The 26,236-nt window shown below is 39.3% G+C and overlaps 1 protein-coding gene across 6 annotated transcripts in view; it reads left to right on the top strand.

The window, feature by feature from the left end:
* The window catches only part of FHOD3 (formin homology 2 domain containing 3), a 627,020-nt gene that overhangs the window by 302,125 nt on the left and 298,659 nt on the right, over positions 1 to 26,236 (top strand). For all 6 annotated transcript variants that reach the window (XM_073332694.1, XM_073332693.1, XM_073332692.1 and 3 more), the window contains exon 5: positions 21,918 to 22,023. In XM_073332694.1, coding sequence (XP_073188795.1) covers positions 21,918 to 22,023 — 106 coding nt within the window. The remainder of the gene's footprint in view (positions 1 to 21,917; positions 22,024 to 26,236) is intronic.

Genomic DNA, 26,236 nt, shown 5'->3' with positions numbered 1-26,236 from the left:
CATTTTCATTCAAGACCTGAGGGATGAAATCCTGGTACCACTGAAGTCAATGGCAAAACACCCATTTTCTTCAATGGGGGCGATAATTTTATCTAAGGAATGAAGTGTTGGTCTTCAGTGTACATGGACGTAGTGAGAAATAGGGACAGTTTAACAGCACCTTTTGGTTCACTTCACTTCATAGTGGTGTAGCTCTAACACTTGTTTTATTTCAGACAAAAGGTGTGTGAGAAACCACCCAGGAGCTTTTGGTCTGAATGTTGTTTTGGGTAGGTATGTGTGAGTATGTGAGAGAATACAAAGAGACTGAGACCAGGTCTACACTATAAACATACATTGGTTTAACCTACATCACTCAAGAGTGTGAAAAATCCACACCCCCTGAGCGATGCAGTTATACCGACCTAAGGTATAGTGTACACAGTGCTATGTCGATGGGAGAGGTTCTCCCATCTACATAGCTACTGCCTCTCACAGAGGTGGATTAACTACGCTGGAAAGAGAAGCTCTCCTGTTGGCATAGTAGTGTCTTCACGGAAGCAGTATAGAGGCTCAGCTGCACTCCTGATTTAAGTGTAGGCCTGTCCTGAGGTCACAGACAGGAACAGAGAGGCAGAGGAAAAAAGGCAAGAAAAAGCCAAGCAGGAGCCTGTAAGCACACTGTGACCCTAAAGCAAGCTTGACAGAGTGCCTTTGGTTCTGGTGTTGGCTAAAGGAACTTAGAGGGCTGGTAAACTAAGAAACTGCTCCTTTTTGTTCTTGGCTCCAATGTATTCAGAGACACAAGATTTTGTACATTCCTTGTAAATAAACAGGATTGCATCAAAGAAATTCCTGGCTACAATCAATTTCTGCTCTCGACTGGAAAACCCACAGAGCCCTAAACTTTGATTAGCCATTTGGGTCAAAAAGGGGCAACAGTGTTTATCTGTGATTGAAATATGGTATTTTTTCTCCCTTCCCTTTAACTGCAAATGCCAGAAGTGAGGTATGGAGGGAAAAAATTCCCAAACATTCCTGTTTTCTTGAAATGCTTTGGACAACTGAAGTCGCCAAGGCAATAAAATATACAAAGCAATAAAACCATCTATAATTTTTCCACTTCCACCAAATGTAATTGAACTAGTACCAGAGCTTCTTCTGTGAAGACAGGCCTTCTTTCATTGAGTCATTTTTAAACCGTACCTTAGGTTTGAATTTCCAAATGCTGGGCTGTGTAAACTGGCCATGAATAAATTTAGGCAGGAAATTAGAAGACGGTTTCTAACCATCATAGGAATGAGGTTCTGGAACAGATTTCCATTAGGAGTAGTGGGAGCAAACAACCTAATGAGTTTTAAGGTGGAGATTGATAGGTTTATGAACAGAGCCATATGACTGGGTGGCCTGCAACAGTAGGGGATTGGACTCGATGATCCAGGCGCTCCTTTCCAGTCCTCTGTCCCCATGTTCTTCTGAAAGAAGGGCTGGATGAGCTTAGTTCTTCACGTATAGTAGGTAGAGATCAAAAAGACCAAGTAGATAATTGAGTCCATCCTTCTACAATGTCAAGATGTTCCCTTCTTTTATGTCTCTCTTAAACCTAGATTACTAAAATGCTGTTATTGCAAATATATAGGATATATATATATATATATATAAGCAGTATAAGGCATATACTGAACATTCAATTGCTGTCACATCTCCATTGCTCCATCACTAGCAGATAATTATTGTTTTTTTGTAAAGTATTTACATCTAATCTAGTCCCCACTCTGAGTGAAGGGTCGTTCCCTACAAAATACTTTCTATTATTTTGTCTAGTTTTGTTTAAATGTCTCAAGCAATGGCATACATAAGAATTCATACACAACACCAAATTAGGAGGAAGTCTGGTATGCAAAACCTGTAGTAACATCACATTAAAGATTTGTCTAGAATAGGTGAAGTAGTTGAGGTTAGGTTGGGGCTAGCTAACACATTTTAGCTACCTTTGACCTAAGGTTGACCCTATTTTTAGTGCAGACTCAGGTTAACACTTGTACCTTGATCTAGCTGGTTAAAGCTCACTCCAGCACTGTTCTTGACCAGCTAAATTGAGGTGCAAGATGTTAACATGTTTGTACTAAGGAAAAGGTAACCCCAAGATAACCCTAACATAGGCTCAACTTCTTTTCCTAGTCTAGGCAACCCTTGAGAGTTCACTTATTAGATTATTAAATTTAAAATCCCTGTAAACATTTAGTGTGCTCTTTTTCTAATGGTTTGATCCAACTGCAATTAAGTAAATGGGAATTGTGTCATTGACTTCAATAGGACTTGCATTTGAGCCTAAATTTCCAACTGTGGCACTATCCTCAGCAAACAGAAGAGCACTGGATTTTTGAAAAAATAAAGGAGAGAAGATTATCATTTGTGGGTATCATCCTTGTTTAGCAAATTCATATATATTTAAAATCTCAACACTTTTGCATGTGTTACAGAAGGCACATATATTCTCCCTAAATAGGGAAGGACAATTTCTTTTAATTGGCAGAACTGTTGTTTTACCCTAAATTAAACCTGAAGATATACCGGTTATGTTGTGTGTACCCTGTGTATAGGATGACTGACCTTGCTTCTTCTCTTCCTCTGTCTGCTGTCCTCTAAGCAATCACTGCAATATTAATGAGGAAAGATATGAGTCTTATTTATAATTTACCATCCTATAGACTTTTCTCTGTGATATTGGGTGGATATAGGGACAGATGCATGAGTGATGTTTGGTGATTTTAGCAGTTTGAATGTCTGGCAGATCCTTGTGCCTCCTTTCCAGAGACCACTCAGAGAATAATTTAATGGAGGAATATCTTTTCTTCAAAGTTTTAAATATTTTTTTAAAGTTCAGATAAATGAGCAATACAACCAAAAGATTTCAGATCAAAGTCTTGGGGCTACATTATTTCCCAGTGCCCCTGATAGGCTGAGTACCAAATGTCAGTCAAACCTCTTTATGGTAGAACTGCAAAACCCTTCCAGAATGTTAAATATTTTGTAAGCTTTTATCAACTTTCTGGGACATAACTTTTACATTAAAATTTTTATTTTTCCCAGTATTTTAGTGATTAATATTGAAATCACCACATTTACCCAAAATATGATGTAGAATTACATATTTACTAACAGTTTAAAATAACCAAAACACCATACTTTGGGGGTGGGGGGAATACGCAAATTAGCAAGAATAGTATTTGGTCTACATTTTTTTCAGCATCCGACACCAACAATTTTTACATTGTTGCTTTGATGATATTTCTGTGATGCAGTTTGAAATTTAGTCCCTGAAACAGGCTTCTGTTCATGTGCTGTCCTGGGGTGGGAAACCAGATATGGGGGATTAATGGCTGTAAATAAAAGGTTTCACTTTTCAGCAAATTTTGATGCCCACTCATTCATGCCAAGATGGAAATACATAACCAGCAATAGTTTGGTGTATATTTGAAATGTCTTCAACTTGGCAAGAAATGATCTAGTCTTTTAATACATTAATGTCAGACTGTTCTACTGGCAACAGAAATACTCTGGAGATGCTTATAAGACTGGAAAAGAAATTTGCTGGTGTTTGCTGTTTGATAACTGGCCAATTGACTCATTGCAATGTTGTGCTAGGACATTGATACTTTAAGGGTAAGTTTTCTGCATAATCCACAGGGAGCTAGGAGTGCAACTCCCATTATAAGTTGTTTACCTGCTCTAAAAATGTACCCATTGACCTGCAGTGGTTGTTGGGAATGTCTTAGATATAAACATATACATATATAAACAAGACAAAATGCTGTTCTGTGTTGTATTGTTCAGCAGTCTTTTTGCACTGGTAATGCGATGGTGTGTAGGGGAAGTGAAATATGTCACAAGTCAACATTTGTTTAGTATTTTCTTTTCTTTTGAGAGACCATCCTGGCCATTCTTGTCCTTCAACTTCCACGAGATGTGAGTGTATAACGTTATTAATGGCTCACATAGATTTATTTATAGCAGGTCAAACTACTGACTTTGTTTATCACTTATACTTGGCCTTAGAGATATAGAAGGTGTAGCAATAAATTAGATGTTTTCCTTAAGATTCTAAACATTTTATGATACCTGAAGTAGGGAAGATCTCATTATTTGTTAAACTTCTATTCCAACAATTCCTAAAGGGAATGGTCAGGCTAAGGGCCCCATTGTGCTAAGTGCTCTAGGAACGGTATGAACATGCAAGAATAGGTGGTCCCTGCCAGGAAAATCAGTCTAACTAGACAGAACAGACAAAGAGTAGGGAAGAAGGATGTAACGTAAAAAGCAAGTTGTCAGGTGATGATTGGTGTTTATCATGTTATTGTCCCATTTTTACATATATGTATATTTAATAGGTTGGAGCAAGAGGGAGGGTGGAGGATGTAAGTGGACAGGGAGATGAAGCAGGAAGAGTCAGGAAATGTGAGGAGGTAGTTGGGAGGGAAGACAAGACTGGGAGAGGAACATAGGGGGTAGGGGAAGTGAGGCTAGCAGGGGAGGAATTGTGGTGAAAGGTGGGTGATTGAAGCAACAGCCAGACAGCAGAAAGAAAAGGATATCATGAGTCAAAGCTGAAAACAGAGTCTGATTAGATCACCTGTGTCTAGGTACACCTCACTCTCCTACCCCATACACACATCCTATTGATTCCGCCACTCCCCCGTATCCCCTGACTGAAATATGGGAAGTGTCTACTTCCAGCAGACGGCCCCACCTCTAGGATCTGCTCTTCTTCACCCCACCAGATGGCTGGCCAAGGGGGCCAGAGCCCTGAATGCAGAAAACATCTGTGGATGGGGAATACTTGGATCTGGGGTCTAAGAGAGTTTGGAGGAAAGGAAGCTTCCTCTTCCAAGCCAGTGGATTGACAAAAAGTCACCTTGAAGCTTCTCTGCTGCCCCTACTATTCTCCATTAGGCTATGTCATAGCTGCTGGGCCCTGTATGCTGTCTCTAATGTGTTTAGGTCTGTGGATCTAGAGAGTTGCCTTTCCCACCCGCATCCACTCCCACTGCATCCCCAATTCACTCTTCCACAGTGCTGCTGAGAGAGGGACAGCAAAGTTCCATGTCATGATTCCCCCCCCGCACTGCCTGGCCTCTCTGCTTTTGCACAGCAGCAGCATAGTATTGTGCTGTTTTTAAGGACCTACTGGCCTGGGGAATGTGGGACACAGCTTTTGACTCATAGTTTTGAGGCATTTTTACTACTCCATCTCTAAAGCAACCATTAGTTGACAGGTAAAACAAGATTAAGCCTGTTTCTAAATTGGCTGCCTTTCAATTATTTATAATGTTTCACTTTATTATAGAATCATTGTAGTCAGAGCTAGGTCATCTTGTCCACTTCCCTACGTGCTTGTTCTTTCCAGTATATTCTAGAGTATTTTGTCCAGATAACATATAAACATAGAAACTGCCATAATGGAGCTGACCAGTGGTCTGTCTAATCCCATATCCTGTTTATAATAATGATCATAATCAGATGCTTCAGAGGAAAATGCAAGAAACACAACAGTGGACAATTATAAACTAAACTGTCTGTAGGCAAAGTTCCTTCTTAGCCATTTCTGTTAGAGATTGGCTTATGTAGTGAAGCAGGAAGGTTTATATTCCTTAAATTTTCTGTCTAACCTGTGTATGTTCCCATTATGCATATAAATATCTCATCCTTCTCGAATCCTTTGAACATTTGGCCTTAAATGATACTTTATGGCAATGAGCTCCATAGGTTGAGTATTTGTATATAGTTCTGAAATGGTGGCCTTTCAAGTTCATTGATTGTCTTTTTGTTCCTGTACAATGGGAAATGGTCAATAGGAGCAACAACTATACCTTCTCTAAGCCACTCATTATTTCATATGTATGTATTCTTTTATTCATCTCTTCTCTATAAGTAAGAGTGAAATAGGGCTTCCACCATTTCTTTTGGGAAACTCTCCCACAGCCTGTATGTAGAATTGCTAAGGAATTATCTTCAATCTCCTAGATGTCATTACACGTAATGACAGGTTTCAGAGTAGCAGCCGTGTTAGTCTGTATTCGCAGAAGAAAAGGAGTACTTGTGGCACCTAAGAGACTAACAAATTTATTTGAGCATAAGCTTTTGTGAGCTACAGCTCACTTCATCGGATGCATTCAGTGGAAAATACAGTGGGGAGATTTATATACATAGAGAACATGAAACAATGGGTGTTACCATACACACTGTAACCAGAGTGATCACTTAAGGTGAGCTATTACCAGCAGGAGAGTGGGGGGGAGGGAGAGAACCTTTTGTAGTGATAATCAAGGTGGGCCATTTCCAGCTGTTGACAAGAACGTCTGAGGAACAGTTGGGGGGGGAAATATTTTTACTTTGTGTAATAACCCATCCATTCCCAGTCTCTATTCAAGCTGTCAGGAGCAGTATCCCCGATAATGTCACGGCAAACCTGGTGGCTGAACTTTGTGACTTTGTCCTCAGCCATAACTATTTCACATTTGGGGACAATGTATACCTTCAAATCAGCGGCACTGCTATGGGTACACGCATGGCCCCACAGTATGCCAACATTTTTATGGCTGACTTAGAACAGCGCTTCCTCAGCTCTCATCCCCTAATGCCCCTGCTCTACTTGCGCTACACTGATGACATCATCATCATCTGGACCCATGGAAAAGAAGCCCTTGATGAATTCCACCATGATTTCAACAATTTCCATCCCACCATCAACCTCAGCCTGGACCAGTCCACACAAGAGATCCACTTCCTGGACACTATGGTGCTAATTAGTGATGGTCACATAAACACCACCCTATACCGGAAACCTACTGACTGCTATTCCTACCTGCATGCCTCCAGCTTTCATCCAGATCACACCACACAATCCATTGTCTAGAGCCAAGCTCTACGATACAACCGCATTTGCTCCAACCCCTCAGACAGAGACAAACACCTACAAGATCTCTATCAAGCGTTCTTACAACTACAGTACCCACCTGCTGAAGTGAAGAAACAGATTAACAGAGCCAGAAGAGTACCCAGAAGTCACCTACTACAGGACAGGCCCAACAAAGAAAATAACAGAACGCCACTAGCCGTCACCTTCAGCCACCAACTAAAACCTCTCCAATGCATCCTCAAGGATCTACAACCTATCCTGAAGGACGACCCATCACTCTCACAGATCTTGGGAAACAGGCCAGTCCTTGCTTCCAGACAGCCCCCCAACCTGAAGCAAATATTCACCAGCAACCACACACCAGAACCACTAACCCAGGAACCTATCCTTGCAACAAAGCCCGTTGCCAACTGTGTCCACATATCTATTCAGGGGACACCATCATAAGGCCTAATCACATCAGCCACACTATCAGGGGCTCGTTCACCTGCGCATCTACCAATGTGATATATGCCATCATGTGCCAGCAATGTCCCTCTGCCATGTACATTGGTCAAACCGGACAGTCTCTACGTAACCAGGCCAATTCTGTTGAATAGATCGATGACACTATATTGACGTAATATTTAAGATCCCGAAGAAAAGAAAACATTGACGGTTGCATCAGCATTTCAACTCAAAAACCAATGTTAAATGTTTTCATTTTTGAAAATGTTAATTCTGATGGGGGCTTATGAAAAGGGCTCCCAGAGAGTATTTTAATATCAAAAATATACCAGAATAAAAGAATAAAAGAATAAATGGACACAAATCGGACGTCAAGAATTATAACATTCAAAAACCAGTTGGAGAACACTTCAGTCTCTCTGGTCACTCGATTACAGACCTAAAAGTTGCAATTCTTCAACAAAAAAACTTCAAAAACAGACTCCAATGAGAGACTGCTGAATTGGAATTAATTTGCAAACTGGATGCAATTAACTTAGGCTTGAATAAAGACTGGGAGTGGATGGATCATTACACAAAGTAAAACTATTCTCCTCCCACCGCCACTGTTCCTCAGAGGTTCTTGTCAACTGCTGGAAATGGCCCACCTTGATTATCACTACAAAAGGTTTTTCCACCCCCGCTCTCCTGCTGGTAGTAGCTCACCTTAAGCATTGTTTCATGTTCTCTATGTATATAAATCTCCCCACTGTATTTTCCACTGAATGCATCCGATGAAGTGAGCTGTAGCTCACAAAAGCTTATGCTCAAATAAATTTGTTAGTCTCTAAGGTGCCACAAGTATTCCTTTTCTATTACATGTATTGATATATATTGAGAGACCCAGTACTGGAGCAGTCACAGTTTAGTTCTCAATTATATACATAAGCACGCTATTTCCTGTCAATTTCCAGTTTTATCTCTCTGGAAAGATACAATCAACCATCTCCCTCACGAAGGGCTCAGTTTGTCTGCAAAGCTCTTGGGCAATGAGCAAATTGATGACAGTCTCACAAAATAAATAGGGCAGCTCCATGGGACTATGTTAAGAAATGCATGTACAAACACAAGTAGAAAACTACAGTGAAAAACACTACTGGAATGTCCCCAGTATTCTCATCTAGGAGTATTTTGTCACCAATGCCATATAATGTTCAGAATTGAAAAAAATATGAACTTAGGTTCTTCAGGACTGTGTGGAAAAACTGTTCATATCTGGTTCTGTGCTCTGTTTTTCGTTTGTGTTTTAAATGGAATTATCCACCTCAATGCAAACCAGAGGTTAAAATAATAATGTAAGACAGGGTTTGAATCCTATAATCAGTGGTTTAGTTAAGAACAACAGGTGGTCTCTATACAGAGTCCTATCTTTGGTGCTCCTTACATAATTTATATTCAACCAGCAGGACAGTATGAGGCATCTCATTGAACTTTAAAACTTTCTTGATTTCCGTCTTTCTTAAAGGTGCATTTGTTATAGCTGATACGGCCCAGGAAGCAACCTAAAATATACTGAAGCAAACAGTGATGATTGAATTACAGGAGTATATAGTAGTAGGCCCTTCTGGATTTGTGATTTAATATTTTAATTACACTAATAATTTTATAGTCCAGAAAACAGAACTGTAATTTAAAGTATGGGAAAGTGACTATAAAATATATTGTGACAGTCCATATTTATACTCCTTCAATCACTTCCTGATCACGTTGGCGCAGTGTGCGTGCCAAAATGAGATTTTTTTCTAAACTAAGCTATCATTGGAAGCTCAACTTCGTATATAAAAAAACCCACAACTTGTTGCTTATACAATTAAAAAAACTGGACTTTGGGATTTAGCTGGAATTTCGTTCTGCGATATGTGACACAGAACTGAACACAGCATGTTCTTTTGTTTCGACACTAAGGTAGGAAAGTTGACAGGGATAATTTTGTCAGTAACTTCAGCGGATTTAACACACAAAGTACTTTGGGAGCAGATATAGGTAATTACAAATAATCATACCTGTGCAGACATTTCTGTGATATATGGGCCAGATTCCTAGCTGTGCAACTGAGAGGAGGGACAAAAAGGAATTGGTTGCTGGTTCTGCACAGACTCTGGCATAGATTAAAAAAACCCATAGGCTATTGTTACCTATGCTAGCTGCCTCTGGACCACATAGGGGCTATATACCAACTATGGATAGCTAAAGTGCAGTGCGATCTGTCCACACCCTAACATGCCTACTACACTGGGGTCTTCAAGGAAATAGACCTGTAGGAGCCAGCTATGATGGCTCTGCAAGCACTGGGGCTGCCAAAGCCAGAGGAATCCTCGGAAAGGGAGACCTGGCTGCTTCTGCTCCCTTTGTGCCACCAGAAATGCAAAATCGGGGCAGAGCAGGCCAAAGAGTCTTGCCCTATATTATCTTTTTTAAAAGACTGGATCCTTCCATTCTTCCTCATTTGCATGCCAGTAGAGGAGTCTTGGCAGTTGTTTTGGAATATAGCTTCTCATTTTATTCCAGTATGGTATTCTCACACTGAAGAATAAAAAAAGGGTAGAGGGCAAATACATTCCTTGTGTTCTTTTCTTCACTGAGATAGTTTATCCTAACAAAGCCTTAATTTACATTATACCACTTGCTGTGCTTTTTCTTCCCCTTCCCTCTCCACTCATCTCTAGCTCCCTTCAAGCTAATTTATATCACCAAATGAGAAAATCCTAATCCTCCTAAACCCAGCTCAACTTTCTGATCCTAGGTTGAGTTTGCAGGGCAGGCAGAAAAAACACATCCTTTTACTTCTAAGCTGATAATATTTGATTTGAAAGTAACTGAGGAATAATAAACCTGGGACCCCACAATACTATTTTATGGAATAACTTTTCAAAGTAGATTCACACTTTAAGGACCCATGTGTTGTTAGTATTATCATTATTTATTATTTTCTACTGCAGCAGTGCCTAGTGGCCCCTGCTTCAGATTGTGCAATTCACACTTCAATGAACACCTTCACTACCGCAGCAGAGTATGAGGGGCAGTTGCAGAAGTACCATTAATTAATAAGCACAAGCGAGAACAATGATTCCTTCAGTCCTCCCGCTTTAGAAGTAGAAATTGCCATAGAGTTCCGCGTAAAATTCTGAGTTAGCAACACCACTAATTGTAGGGCTCTGTATTAACTGATTCTCACTAAAAGTTGTTGAACTGTTGTCGGTTCAATGTCAGTGAGTCTACCCTTAGTCCCTGAATTGTTTCAGGTAGGATTTAACTTTCTCACATTGTAAAACATTGCATGACAAATTTGCGAGACAATGTGATATCTTGCAATGTAGCAATGGGAATTAGTGTGACATTAAGACACAAGAATGCATATTCAGACATAAAGATTTTATTCTGTATGACAGAAACCATAGTTAAGGTTACAATTTAGTCACAGGTATTTTTATTAAAAGTCATGGACACGTCATGGGCAATAAACAAAAATTCATGGCCTGTGATCTGTCCATGACTTATACTATAAATACCCCTGACTAAATCTTGGAGGGGGTCACTGCTGGGGGGCATCTTGGGGGGGGATACTGCTGGTGGGGGAGGAGTCAGGGCCAGCGGCTCCAGCTGCTGGGGGCCACTGAGCACCAGCTGTTCTGGCCGCCCAGGGGCCACCGAACAGCAGCTGTTCTGGCCACCCCTAAGACCACTGCTCAGGTAGTTCCTGGGGCTAGCTGCCCCAGGTTGCCCAAGCAGCAACTGATGCGGCTGGCCCGGGGCTGCTCCAGCAGCGGCTGGCTGAGGGGCGCCTGAGTGGCTGGTGGCAGAGTCGCTCCAGCAGCGGCTGGAGTGGCTGTCCCTGGGGCCACCTAAGAAGCTGGCACCAGAGCCAGCTGCTTGGGCAGCCCTGGGGTAAGCCACACGCAGAAGTCACGGAGGTCGCAGATAGTCATGGAATCCGTGACTTCCGCAATCTCCGTGACAAACACGGAACCCTAACCACAGTAAACTCAGGTTTAATTCCTAGCCCTTGTCTGCTCCTAACTAGAACCATGTGGAGGCTTTGCATGGGGGGGAAGAGTGACACTTCTCTTTCAATGGAGGACACATCTGGCCAGGTCAGGTTTGTGCCACACAGAGGACTCCTGTCTTGTAAACAGTCTTCAAAAGTGATTTTTTTCCATCTGTTCTTGGCAAGGAAGTTCCATGGTTTTCTTTCAGATGTGGTCATCACCACGGCTACCCATGCCTTTATCAATTCCAGAATGCAATGTGTTCTATGTTTGCAATTAGAAAGTTGGCTGGTACAGACTGCGCCTGCCTGCTTATTCAGTGATACCTCACGAGAGGAGGGCAAGCTGACAGCACCCAGGTTCCTGGTTTAAACAAGCTAGTATCAGAGTGGCTGTGACATGCAGCTTTGTAAAGTGGTGGGGGCAAGATGTATGGAGTAGGAATAAATATGGGAATCCTCAGGTTTCCCAGAGGGATATGGAAATGTCTTAGAAAAAAGGCATAAAAATGAGTTGCTCTTTTAGTGAAAATCCCCAGGCGCATATATATATGTATTGGACATGTAAAACACAAATATGTGGCCATCCGAATGTGATTAGCAAGTAACTAATCCAAAATCCCCAAATGCTTAGAATACAGCTGTTTGCAGTGGTGTTAGAGCTGATTTTTTTTTAAAGTTTATTGCATTCTGTTTTTCTGGGAGATAATTTTCTGAAAAATCTTTTCCTGTTAGGAGAATATGTTCCTATGACAGAAATAAAATAACAAATAACACTGAGGGGAGGAACTTTTAAAACACATGGTCCATGGAAATAGCGGGCTTTGGAAAGGCTTAAGTATAACAGTTTGTTTCTAAATATTTATATATTACATTTGCCAGCCTCTCACTTAACAAGCAAACTTTAAATAGTTTAAATATATTCAGGGTTCTGTTTGATGGCTTATTGGAATAAAATAGTGTAAAATTGAAAAGCAATATAATTATAACAACATAATTGTTCCTGGTTTTGCTGCTGATTTGCTTGCTTTTATTAGGGTTTTATCTGTTCCAAACTTATCAATGGGTGTTTAAAATATATTTAGCTGACAGGGCCACCAGTATCTTTTTGTAAAGTTCTTAAGTAGCTGGTCTTTGTGTTACTTCACAATCTTTATGGTTGTAGGAGCTTAAAAGGAAGCTTATGGAGATTTGGCTGTATTTTGCTTCTTTTCTCATCAGTGCTTTAATGCCTGCTGATTAAGGGGTCATAAATCTTAGTAATATTACTGGAGAGTTCCATTTCCCTACCAAATGACAAACCTTCTTCTGCCCCTGTTAGTTGTTATCATACACATGCCACAACTACTTGTCTTTCATTGGTGCTGCTCGAATAATCTATAGAATGAATGATCTTTTTCAGGAAATGGTGAACCACTTGCCATTGCTAGAATAGCCTTTACTCTTGAGGTCACCTAACTTGGCAAGACAGTGAGTTAATGGGTTTGAAAAGATTACCCTAGTACAGAGACGATGTAAATATTTTCCTTTCAGTTTAGGATATGTGGATTTGGATTCCTTTCATCTTTCTTTGCACATTCCAGATGTTTGCTTCTTTCCCTACATCATATATACATGATGGAATAGATAATGTACAGAGTGCAAATTTTTGTCTACAGTATGATGTGTTTATACTCTGCTGCATTACACCTTCTTTTCTCCTTTTATTGGTGAAAGGAGGAGTACCTTAAGAGCCTTTTAAAATTCAGTTTTGGTGTGTTTATTCAGTGGTTTTCAAAGTAGTCTGGTTAAAGTTTCCACATCCCCTTCATTTCCTCTGCAGTCCTAATGCAATATATCTCAGTTCAGTCAAGGATGAATCTACAGGGTAACAGTTTACTGCCTCAGCCCTTTTGATAACATTAAATAAATCAGCTTTCTTGATTTCATTTTAAAAAGAAAAAGCAAGGATAACTAACTATAATACATACTGCATATCACATTGAGAATTAAAAGGATATTGTCAGGTTTTTTGTTTGTGAATAATATTCTGGTAGAAGTACAGACATAAAATAACTATGCATCCATTCCAATAAAGATTTGGAGGGAGATTTCTAAGGACTTGTACACATTACCACTGATATCGGTATAACTTGTGTCACTCCTGGGTGCAAATAAGCCACCTCCGTAAGCGACACAAGTTGCACCAACCTAAGTGCCGATGTGGACAGCTCTCCCACTGACATAGCTACCACCTCTCATGGAGGTGATTTTATTAAGCTGATAGGAGAGCTCTCTTCCTTCAGCATAGAATGTCTTTACCAGACGTGCTACAGTGTCACAGCTGCATTGGTGCAGCTGTGCCATTGTAGCACTTCTAGTGTCTACTTGCCCTAAAAAGGTGTAAAGGGCAATTAGGTACCCATCTCCTAATGAAAGTCGTTGTAGATGGGCACCTAAATTCTATATTTTGCCTTTGACAATCTTTTTTTTTGCGCCTGAAGAGCCTGAGCTAAAGCTCCCTGACATCAAAAGAAAGACTCCTATTGGCTTTGGATCAGACTTTTTTGGTATCTTTTGGATCTTAGAGGTCTTCCAAAATTGACATGTTAGGTCTTTTAATGTTAATTAAAGATATTCTAGAAACACTGGAACACAGTTATTCTACTTTTCAATATTTCCAGTTGGGCTATTTTGTCCTTAAACAATCCAGAATGGATCATTTTGTCTGTCAACCCAAGGACACTGAAAACTGTTCAGGAAAGGCTCAATCTCTTATCAAGATTTCTAGAAAGGTGCCCATAAAATATTTCTAAAAGAAAAGCAATGTATGCTGAAAAAAATAGTTACCAGCCAATTTTACTGACTTCAATTGTAATTCCTACTGACAATACATATTTGGTTGCTGAGTTCCTTGGATATCAGTGGTCTCTAAATTAGCGCTTAGATTCTAATGCTATTTTTATTAAGTTGAATAAAAGCAATAACCATTTGTTAAAAAGATTGCTGGAAAAATGATTTTGAAGAAGTCTCTTTTTTACACCTTTGGTAAACCTACTCTTACGTGGATAATTTTGGGTAACTTTTCAAAATCCTAGATAATTTCTTTTTTTCTGGTATTTTTTTCCTCTGGGGCTTAGTCCCCATATTCTTACAGTATGTTGAAATACCACAAAGATTTGTTTAACCACTGATTTTGGCAACTAAAATAATTTCCTTGCTAGAACCTGTGAATGAGATTCACCCTCTAGTGAATCAGAATGGATTGAGCAGATTTATCTCATCTTAATCATGGATAAACTTACATAAAGCTTACTAGATGAGTTCTAGGGCTTATTACTGCTTTTTTATAACTTTATGGAAAACCATTTTCAGAATGCTGGAAGACCAAGAGACTACTCAAATCATTTCCTTTGAGTATAAATGACATGGCTGTGTGTGTACGTATATGAGTTGAATTATTCTGTGCTTTTATATTAGAGAAACCAGGAGAGAGGAAATTATTTATGTACATTCTCTTTTTGTCACAACAGTACAGAGTCTTTCAAACAATCTAGTAGGCCTGTTTGAAAGGACGGCTGGCCTTCTGGTTAAGAAATTTATTTCACTTATTTAAACAAAAACCTCCTGTACTACATCATGCATTGCACTAGCCTCCTCTGGTCAACAATGTAGTCGTACTGATTTCACCCTAGTCTTTTCCTCTCTCCTTTCTTGTAACTCCCCTATGGGACCATGGTGCCTGGCTGGGCCACACTGAGAATGCCACACTCAGGGCAGACTGCAAGGAATAGGGCAGACAGTTCCCAAAACTGGTGGTTTATTCTATAATTAAATTCACCAAACCAGTAACAAGAGAGCTTCTGTAATACCACACTGGTTATCAAGAAGCCAAACACATTCCACTTCAGGCATTCCAGCCTTTGGGTCTTATCTAGACAGCCAAGTCTAGTACAGTGTAAGGTAATTAAAACCCTGTTCACCATAAATCAAGTTTTTCCAGTCCCAAAGGATCACACATTATTCCCCAGGTCAATGAATATTTCAGATCTTACTCAAATACACGGTTACAACTAATCCTTAATAACTAAATCTAAGATTTATTAATTAAGAGGAAAAAGAAAGAAGAGAGTTATAAATGGTTACAAGGTCAGTATACATACAAATGACTTTTAATTTTCATAGATCAGAATCATAGAAGCAATGTATATCTGCTGGCTTGTAGAAGTCTCTCTGGAATCAGTTCAGTGGGTTATAGTCCAATAGGCAATTCGGGTGTAGAGTCTGTTAGAGGTTTTTCCTTGAGATTTCCAGGATAATCCAGGCGACTACGTGGAGACTTCCATTGAATGTCATATACTTTCCCTATTAAAGTTTAAGCAGAGCTGAGATGGCAGGATCAGGCCCGAGGCTTCTCTTTTATAGCTCTTCTAGCAGGCTTCTCATAGAAATTGTCACAGCAGGGCCTTCCCTCGAAGCAAAATAGGCAACGCAGATTGCCAGTGGACTGTTGCTTTCAAACGAATCTTCTGTTTCCTATGCATACACAGGTAAACTAGTTACACTCATTCACATGAGGTAATTAACCAGTCCTTCATTATAAGTTAAGCTGAAGACAATGTAGATAATATTATTAGTTTCCTGCAGTATCTTACATCTTTGATCTCAAGATTAATTGGGACACAGTCACATACATAATTAAGGCAATTAACACATGAAATGGAATTAGCATCTACCAGTTCATTTGGTTACACTGTTAAACTTCTAACAAGATATAGGTAATCAGATAAATACACTTAGCATCTACCCTTGACTTCTATTACTAGAAATGAATGAGTTGATGATTGCTAGTCTAGTACATCTCTTTGAAATTCACATACATGTGAATTGTCTTGATGCAAATGCCTCTTGTTAAGTTGTTATGGGTCATACAAAGGTTGGCTGGTCTGCCAATGTCACACCCTATTTATGTCTTACTTATTGTTTATTTGTGATGTGGTATTGCCTAGGAGCCCCAAACCTAGACCAGGACTCCATTGTACTAGGTGCTCTACAAACACAGAACATAAAATTGTTTGTAAGCTACTTGGGGGCAGGGATCATGTCTTTTGGATGTATTGGGAGGCAACTAGCAGACTTTTGGTTGCTGAGACAACTAGTATTATAAAATTTGTGTGTGACTTTGCAAAATAAATTGTAGTGCAAATGATATGTGTCCACATGATGGTGTTCCAGCTTCACTTTGTCTCATTGGATCATTTTCATCACTAATGTAACTCTGTTGGCTTCACTGGAGTTAGACCTAGGAGGAATTTGGCACATTGGTTCCAAGTTTTATACTTCTGTTGCATTAATGCAGAAGATCATTCACTGACTTGAGACCACAGAGTGCGATGGGCATTATGAAGTGAGTTGAGGGCAAAATGGCAGCTTTAGATTGACATTTTTATTTTATGCTGCCTGAATCCTTTTCTCCTTACTCAAGCAAGTAAGTTTAATGGGACTGTTCATGTGAAGTCAATGGGACAAGGTGTGACTACAGTGAGCAAAATGTAGCCCTTTTCAATTTAGTTTAGATCCTTACCATCTGTATAGTTGTTCTGTAATTGTTCTGTACAGACTGGCACATTTGGCTATTTGTGAGATTGGTATTACACAAAAATTAATACACACAGACCAGAATTTTTAAACTTTGGTGCCTACAGTTAATGCTACTACATGAGCACTTCTGATATTTGAGCCACTTTTACTTAGCCGACTAGATATGTATTTAGGTGTAGAATGCATTTTGTCTTGTATCATTTTTTCAGTCAACTGAAAAATGTATGGATTATGACAGGGTATTTTTACAGTGTAACGGCTGCTGCAAAATGTTAGTTTTGGAACTTTACCTTAAAATGCAAATTTTGACAACAGGTTTTACACAAATTAGCGTGAGATAGATTGACTTAGAATTGAAGAGCTCAATCCTCTTAGTTGTGCCAACTTGTAATAGATTCCAAGGGCATTTCACTAGCCAAGGATTGCCAGAGCTCAGCATGCTTTGGCCACAGGCCTCCCAGCATACCTGGACATCCCCTCTATGTCAGGGGCCTTGCAGTAGGTGATATAGGGCCTGCTATATTGACTCTGTGTCAGCCAAGGATTCCCCCACACCAGAAAATCCTCAGTTGCCCAGGTAGGGCAGCTTTAATTCCCTTTTGTGCTTTTGGAGAGACACAAAGTGTGTTTACCATGGGCTGTGATCTGGCCCAAAGTGTCAGAGCCAGATCCTCAGCTGGTGAAAATTGTCTTAATTCCATTGACTCCAGTGGAGCTGATGACAAGCCTGTATGTGTGCATCTCAGCCAAAATCTAGCCTGTTTTATTCAACAAGGGGAGTCACACTATAATAAATATATGCAATATTACCAAACAGACTTCTGTGTGTACTCTGTGGTCCCGCTTTTTGTCTGATCCCTTTCTATATTATTGATACAATCATTACCATGGAGCTGAACACAAAGGTAGAATCACATTATAAAACTTTGAACATCAAGAAAATAGTTTAAAAAAAATAGAGCAAGTTTATGTCCCCTTCATCGTATCTGCTATTTGCACTTACAATTTAATAGTTTAAATTGAGGACTCCATATGATGGTTTCTAGGGATTGTGACTCTTAAAACAATATATTTACCAGTGTTTCATTAATGTTTAAGAAAAAATATAAATCTATAGAAAAGTGGAGTTCTAAACCAAAGTCTAATGCATATATCCTAATCTGTTTTATTTATTTACCATGGGTTTATGGAGGGAACTAAAGGATGAGCTTGACTTGAGTTGGCTTCTCCTTTTTATGCTTTTCAATAGGATAAATAATTCTTAGCTGGGGGTAAAATATTTTGGTTGACATCTTTCACCTCTTCCTGTATTACTCAATAATCAAATCCTTCCCCACCATTTTCAGCTGACTCAAGATTTGCCATTGCATAAATTTCCCTCAGAATGCTTTATGGCTTGAAAATATACATGTTCCAACAAATTATTAAAATTATTTAACTCTAGCAAATGTATAAAATTCAGAGCCTAATAAGTGTATTGTCAACATAAAAGACAAACACTTTATTCTTTAGGTGACTTTGCAGTTTTCTAACTCAGTGAGTGCCATCAATTCTATGACAAATAAGAAATAATCTCCAACAAATCTATGTACACCGGACCCTCACTAGAACTATATAGCGCGAATTCGCATATAATGCAGTCACGGCCATGGCTCCCAAATTTAATTACTTTAATTAGAATTCATTTTAACGCAGTCCCCGCTATAACGTGGTCTCTGCGTTAACGCGGTACCGTGCATGGATCCCAAATCCCGCGTTCTAGCGAGGGTCCTGTGTATTTATTATAATTGTGGAGTCTGGACCTATTCCCTTTAGCGCTACAGTATTTGAAAGATGGCAGTTACCATTTGTGACAGGTCCAGTCACAGGGATCCCCTTGGGACTGTCACCTGATGTGCTGAAATTATCTCTGAGCCCATTTTCCCTGCCAACCTGGACTTCCAGAACCCTATCTTGTTGAGCCAGACAAGCTAGCCTGCTGCAACACAGAACCAGGCCATGCCCCCAAAGCTGCAGACTTTAAGTGAAAACAGCTCTCCAGGTTACCTGACTCCAGCACCCAGAAACCCAGCTCCCAGTGGGATCCAAATCTCGAAAAAATCTGTTTTACTCTGTCTAAAGCTTATACAGGTAAACTCATAAATTGTCTGCCCTCTATAACACTGACAGAGAGATTTGCACAGCTGTTTGTTCCCCTAGGTATTAGTCACTTACTCTGGGTTCACTAATAAACCAAGGTGATTTTATTAAGTATCAGAAGTAGGATTTAAGTGGTTTCAAGTAATAACAGACAGAACAAAGTATGTCACCAAGCAAAATAAAGCAAAAACATGCAAGTCTAAGCCTAATACATTAAGAAACTGATTACAGGTAATATCTCAGTCTCAGAGATGTTCCAATAAGCTTCTTTCACAGACTAGACTCCTTCCTGGTCTGAGCCCAATCCTTTCCCCTGGTACAGTCCTTGTTAGTTCCAGTAGATATTTTAGGTGGTTAGCATGGGCTTTCTCATGACTGGCTGCCCCTTTTATTCTGTTCCATCCCCTTTTATAGCTTTAGCACAAGGTGGGAATCTTTTGTCTCTCTGGGTCCCCACCCCTCCTTCTAAATGGAAAAGTACCAGATTTAAGATGGATTTCATTATCAGGTGACATGGTCATTCTTCATTACCCACGGGCTGGCCCACAAGTACACAGGAAGGCTTTCAGGTAAATAAACCATTTACAGCCAATTGTCCTAGTCAGTGGGAGCCATCAGGATTCTAAACCACCATTAATGGCCCACACTTTGCATAATTACAATAGGACCTCAGAGTTATACTTCATATTTCTAGCTTCAGATACAAGAATGATACATGCATACAAATAGGATGAACACATTCAGTAGATTTTAAGCTTTGTAATGATACCCTACAAGAGACCTTTTGCGTAAAGCATATTCCAGTTACATTATATTCACATTCATAAGCATATTTTCATAAAGCATATGGAGTGCAATGTCACTCCATTGACATCAATTTCTTTGTGAAAACATGTACAGGTTTATGTAAAACCAAATCATTAGATGTATTGGTAATCCACAGGCAACATTAGTATTTGTATTCACAAAGCAGCTAGATCCAGTAATATTTTAAATTTATTAATGCTTATCTGGTTAATTGATTTAGTCACCCGATCAATGGCTGCTTAATTAACTGTCCAGCAGCTTTGTGTAAGTTTAAGCATGTTTTTAAATGGCTTCCTTTTCTTTTATGTAAATGTTTCTCTCTATTCTGTTGGCATGCGTGTGCTAAATACCTGTACTGCCCTCTTCTCTTCAGCAGCTGAAGTACTGTAATCATCAGATTGTGCTGCATAAGAGACTGGTGGTCCAAGAAATGACTTGCATAAATCACCACAAGCAAATTTAACTAATGGTAAATTGTTAACCAAAGTCCAGGAGTGGTATTTTATTAACCAGAATGACAGATGTAGTTAATTATTCTCACAATTATGGATATTGCTCCCGAAATCAACAAGTAGTACTGTTGCCATAATAATTAATGGTTAACAAAACAAACCGGTGATGCTGAAATTACTAGTTTTCCCTAGTCATCTTATCACTATATATTAAAGGTGAATATGAAACTAATAATATCAAGTGTGCAAAATCATGTCATTTGAAATTATACTTGCCCGGCAAAGTGAATTCTGATGATTTCCTTGAGAAAAGATTCTTCCTTGCAGGGTAGAAGGACTTTTTAAGTGCCAGGAACTTAAATATTAAGGTCATGTAGTCCTACTCTGAGGTAACTGTAAATGTTGACTTTTTAATGGCAGCCACTGTATTTGACACTGATTTTTGCATTATGTAAAATTTTACAATTTTGAATAGATTTTATTCAGTTCCTACTATTTAAGAGAAAAACTTTCTGTGCTATTAGTCTTAGAAATGGATATAAACTTTAAGGGGGAAAAATCTAACCCTCGTGCATACAGTTCTTCTGGATGCTGTCGCTTCCTCATTTCTCTACATTATATTCCTATGTAAAAAAATCAACCAACCAACTGAAAACTTTGGGTCAAATCCTGCAATCCTGACTCAGTTTGTACTGTAGAAAATTTCATAAAAGAGATGTACTTGTCTAGTAAATTCCAAAGGATGGTTATTAAAAATACCCCTATAGTAAACATAAAATCATTTTGCATGAAATTTTATGAGACTTTTCCATAAGAACGTAGGGGGAATTAACTACCCTTGGTCATTAAATTTACCATTGTATTTTCTCACTTAAAGTTTAATTAATATCACAAATACTATGATAAAAGTAAATATTACAGTGTAGTAAATATCCATATTTTAAATACTTAGGTTGAAATAATGCCAAGAGACTGAAGTGGTCTATACTTGCTGATATTGCCACAGCTTCTTAGGGTTTGTCTACACTGCAGTTGAACACCCTTGGATGGTCATGTCCAGGGGCTTGCGTGGCTTGCTTGGGCTTGTGGGGCTTGGGCTATCAGGCTGTAAAATTGCAATCCAAGAGGGGGGAGGGTCCCAGAGTTTGGGCTCCAGACCGAGCCCCGACGTCTACGCTTTAATTTTACAACCCTGCAGCCCAAGTCAGCTGACATGGGTCAGCTGTGGGTGTTTAATTGCAGTGTAGACATATCATGAAAAGGCCTCGTCTACACCTAAAAATAGATTGACCAAGCTACGTTGCTCTGGGCTGTGAAAAAATTCACACCCTGAATGCCATAGTGTAGTCAACCTGACATCCGGTATAAACGTGGCTTGGTTGATGGAAGAATTCTTGGTCCAGTTCTGACTTATAGAAAAAGAGTATGCTCATATCATTTCATTTGAATAGAAAGTAAAAACCACAGCCCATATATTTTAGTTCATATTACTGTGACAAAAAATGTTTCCTTGTCTTTGAGATTTGTAACGTAGTATCTCTGTTTTCTCTCCCTTTGTCTTCTTTGGCAGGATGACAAGGATTTGGTTCATGAGTTTGTTGTGGCTGAAGGCCTGACTTGCTTGATAAAAGTGGGAGCTGAGGCAGACCAGAACTATCAGAACTACATCTTAAGAGGTACAGTAAGTGAACGCAGAAGCTGTGTTTCCTGCAGTGAATCTCACTGACAAATCTGCTTCAACCTACTACATCAAGGATTCAAACATGTTTGAATAATTTGCAGTGGTTAGCTGTTCATAATTAGTTGGGTCTCCCAGTGAGTGAGTTTTTATATGTTGTGGAAGAGAGTTACTTTTAGAGCAGTGGAATAGATTCCATGCAAATACATCATCAGTCCATCATGACAGTCTCCTAAGCAAACTAGAGAAATATGGTCTAGATGAATTTACTATAAAGAGAGTGTACAACTGGCAGAAAGACCATACTCAAATAGTAGTTAACAATGGTTTCCTGTCAAACTGGGAGGGCGTATCTAGTGGGAATCTCATAGGGGTCTGTTGTGGATCTGGTACTATTCAATAATTTCTTTAATGACTTGGATAATGGAGCAGAGAGAATGCTTATATAATTTGCAGATGACACCAATTTTAACAAGATGAAATTCAATAAAGACAAGTGCAAAGTGCTTTCCACAGGAAGGAAAAATCAAATGTACAACAACAAAATGGGGAATAACTGGGTGGGCAGTAGTACTGCTGAAAAAGATCTGGGGGTTACAGTGGATTGCAAGTTAAATATGAGTCAACAATGTGATACAGTCGTGAAAATGACTACTATCGTTCCGGGTGTATTAACAGTATGGGAGGTAATCATCCCAGGCTGGTCAGCACTGCTAAGGCCTCAGCTGGAGTCCAGCGTCCAGTTCTGGGTGCCACACTTTAGAAAAGATGTGCACAAATTGAAGAGAGTCCAGAGGAGAGCAACAAAAATGATAAAAGGTTTAGAAACCCTGACCTGTCAGGAAAGGTTAAAAAAACTGGGCACGATTAGTCTTGAGAAAAGAAGATTGAGGGTGGACCTGTTAACAATCTTGAAATATGTAAAGAGATGTAAAGGATGGTGATGAGTTTTTCTCCATGCCCCCGAAGATAGAACAAGACATAATGGGCTTAATCTGCAGCAAGGGAGATTAGGTTCAATATTAGGAAAAAGCTCTGGACTAGGCTTCCAAGAGAGGTTGTGGAATCACCATCACTGGCGTTTTTTTGGACAAACACCTGTCAGGAATGGTCTAGGCTTACTTGGTTCTTCCTCGGCAGAGGGCTCTGGACTTGATGACTTCTCAAGGTCCCTTCTCTCCCTACATTTCTATGACTCTATGATCAGGCCGTGTTAAAGGTGAAATGGACATATCACTGACTGGGAGAACTGGAAAATTTAAACATGACTAGGCACATTCTCTTCTCTCTTCCCTTTGTCAATCCCTATGACTATGTTACTAAGCCCTATTAAAAGACTTCTGCAACTGCAGACACAATTTTATAGGATGTTTTTGAAAATTTGGCCTATTGAGTTTGAAAGGCTTCTTAGCTCTGTATGTGGGGGAGAGAACCATATCATTCACAGCATCAGTTTAAAAATCGCCCTATCTCAGAAGCAGCAGTGGTTTTCATTTAACAAGAAAGCCCAGGTTGCAAGCAGTGGCAGTTACTCCAGCTTGTCTTTGATCCTCTTTAGCCACCAAACAAGGGTTCCAGCCAATAGCAGCTTCTCCTTGCCTCCTTCTCAGGGCTGGGGTAGGTGGGAGAGTGTTCATATGAGAGGACCTGTACAACCCTGATGGTTTCAGCACCAGCAGCCCCTCTTGGTAAACAGGGAGACTCAAGAAGAATGCATGTTAGCCAGATGCTCCATTTAAATACTTCCATGGTGCTGTTTATAAGAGTCTTTACAGTTATCAGCCTGGTTCATTTACCTTTCATAAAACCCTCAACAGAAAAACAAACCACACACTGAGGAGCCAAATACAAATTAAATACATAAATAGACAGAAAGCTGGCTTAAGAGCTAGGTATTCTAGATCTACATTATTTAAAATAGTACATTTGAGTTGAAAGTATCCTTTTAAATAAGAGACTCAAAGACAGGACCAATACAGACAACAGTGTGTTAAAAACAAACTGCCTGTTTCTGCAACAGTAATGGTATAATAACTATACATGTTATTGTGAAGGCTCTGAGATAATACACAGCGAAGCAAGGCAAGCTCACAGAAAAATAATACATGAACACTAAATAAGATCCTGTCTTTACAGCTCTGAGGAAAAGTTATGCAGAAGCAATTAGCCAGAACTACACTAAGGAAAAAATAGAAAAGAAAATAAGAAAACAAATACAGTGGGGAAAAAAAATCTGATCCTCAGGTGGTGTTCATTGGTGGAGCACCATCCACTGGCATGGAGCTTCACTAATAAACACTAGCTGACAATCTGGCTCTCTATCTCTAGAGATTTTACGGAGAGTAAACGTTTCGGATATAGGAAATATCCAAGAAAATTTGCCAAATAAATTAGTGAGAAACGTGGATTTCCCTCTAGGATTACAGTGAGTCTTCCTTACTTGAGCATAGTAATTGCATACAATAGTGCTAAGGTTTCAGAGTAATAATCTATTAATATTAGGCAAGTCAGCTTTCTAATGCTTGCATTTTGCATTGTCTGTATGATGTGGCCTCATCTTTGCGAGTTCACAGCATGCTATCTGTACCTCCACCTTCTTGGAATGTCATTTGACATCACAGGTTGAATGAGTGGCAGTAACACATCCATGCACATCATCTGCTTTTCAAAAATAACTAAATAATGTATTTATGTATTCCCAGAAGGACATCCGAATGCCATCAGATTTAGGAGGGTTAAAATGGTCAAATTCTATACTTTCATGTGGGAAAACTGTATGTGTTATAGGCCTGATTCAAAGCAAAATGAAGTAAATGAAAGTTTTTCCATTGATTTAGGTGGGCTTTGTTTGGATCAGACCCGTAATATTGATGTTCACAGCATGTGCATATGAAGCTTGCTTTTCAGTGGTTGAACCAAGAAAACTGGTATGCAACCCTGTTGCCTTATTATCAACAGGTGACCATCTAGACAGGTTAAAAAAACTAACTAAATAAAATACCACTGTATGCAAGTGTGGATGAAAATCTTGGTTATTAAGTATTTATAGGGCTATGAACCATATAAGGCACATCTGAAAGTAGAGTTTATTTTTGGACATTTTAATGTTTTGCTGGTGGATCAAACTGCAGTCTCTCTCTCTCTCTCTCTCTCTCTCTGGGTATATATCCCTACCTCTATAAATGTAGTAAAGAAAAAAAAAACAGACATGTTTTAGCATTTTCCTATATCTGTGTTTTCTTTAGAAATTGAATTTAAGTCCTGACTGACTTTCAGGCTGCTTGAAGTCCATTATTATGTCAAGACTTTGTCAGCTGTTTTCAGTTCCAGGAACCAGTATGTGCTTTCTGTATGTGCAGTGAGATAAAGATAGGCTTGCAAGTACAGTGTATCCAACCCTATCCAAAAATATGAGGAGGCTGTTGAGAAGAAACATTAAGTATACGTCATGTGGGAATAATATTTTTTCTGATTTATTATTTTTGGATGACTGTAGGAAATGGTTTAAGGGTTTTCATGATAACCATGTATGTAATATAAATCTAATATGATGTTTTAAAATGTACAACTGTAGAGTTCTGGTTGAATATAGGGATTTAAAATGCATCAGAATAGGAATTCGAGAAGCTGAGACAGTGCCATGGGCTTTGAACAACATGTTAAGTGATGGCAATACAACAATATAATGAGGTAGCATGTGTCACTGAATGCTTCCAACATGCAAGCAGGGGTGTACCAGCCTCCTAATACCCTTTGCAGTGGGATTTACCCTCTTTCTGGGGAGTGGTCAGCCTAAACTGCAAAAAGGATATGATTTGGCCCAAGTTTCTTATCCCAACTCAATTCCACTGTAGCCTTAACTGAAGGCACTATTCTTCTTCTTTTATTGTAGTGTTGCTATTAACTCCAACCCTAATCAGGACATTTCCTGACTTTCTAGTGCATAAGTATCCAACATTAACTTAGTTATTTTTGGTGGAAGAGTTTAAGAGGTGTTTAGGCAGAGAGATTTCTATGGAATTGGATGCCAGCATCCATGTCAGGACTTAATTTTCCAGAAGCCAGTGGAAGTCCAACAATCACGTTAACATCATTAGGTTGTTTAATGCCAGTCTTTGCTTTCTGGAACTAATTTCATGGGGACAAACTTTGGTTTTTTGGGGTTTTTTTAAGATTTATTTATTGTTTCACTCCAAAGCTTCCTGTTTGTG

This window comes from Lepidochelys kempii, chromosome 2 (assembly GCF_965140285.1).
Source record: "Lepidochelys kempii isolate rLepKem1 chromosome 2, rLepKem1.hap1, whole genome shotgun sequence".
NCBI lineage: Eukaryota > Metazoa > Chordata > Testudines > Cheloniidae > Lepidochelys > Lepidochelys kempii.
The sequence above is the reverse complement of the archived record's forward strand: the minus strand, read 5'-3'. Positions and strand labels throughout refer to the sequence as shown.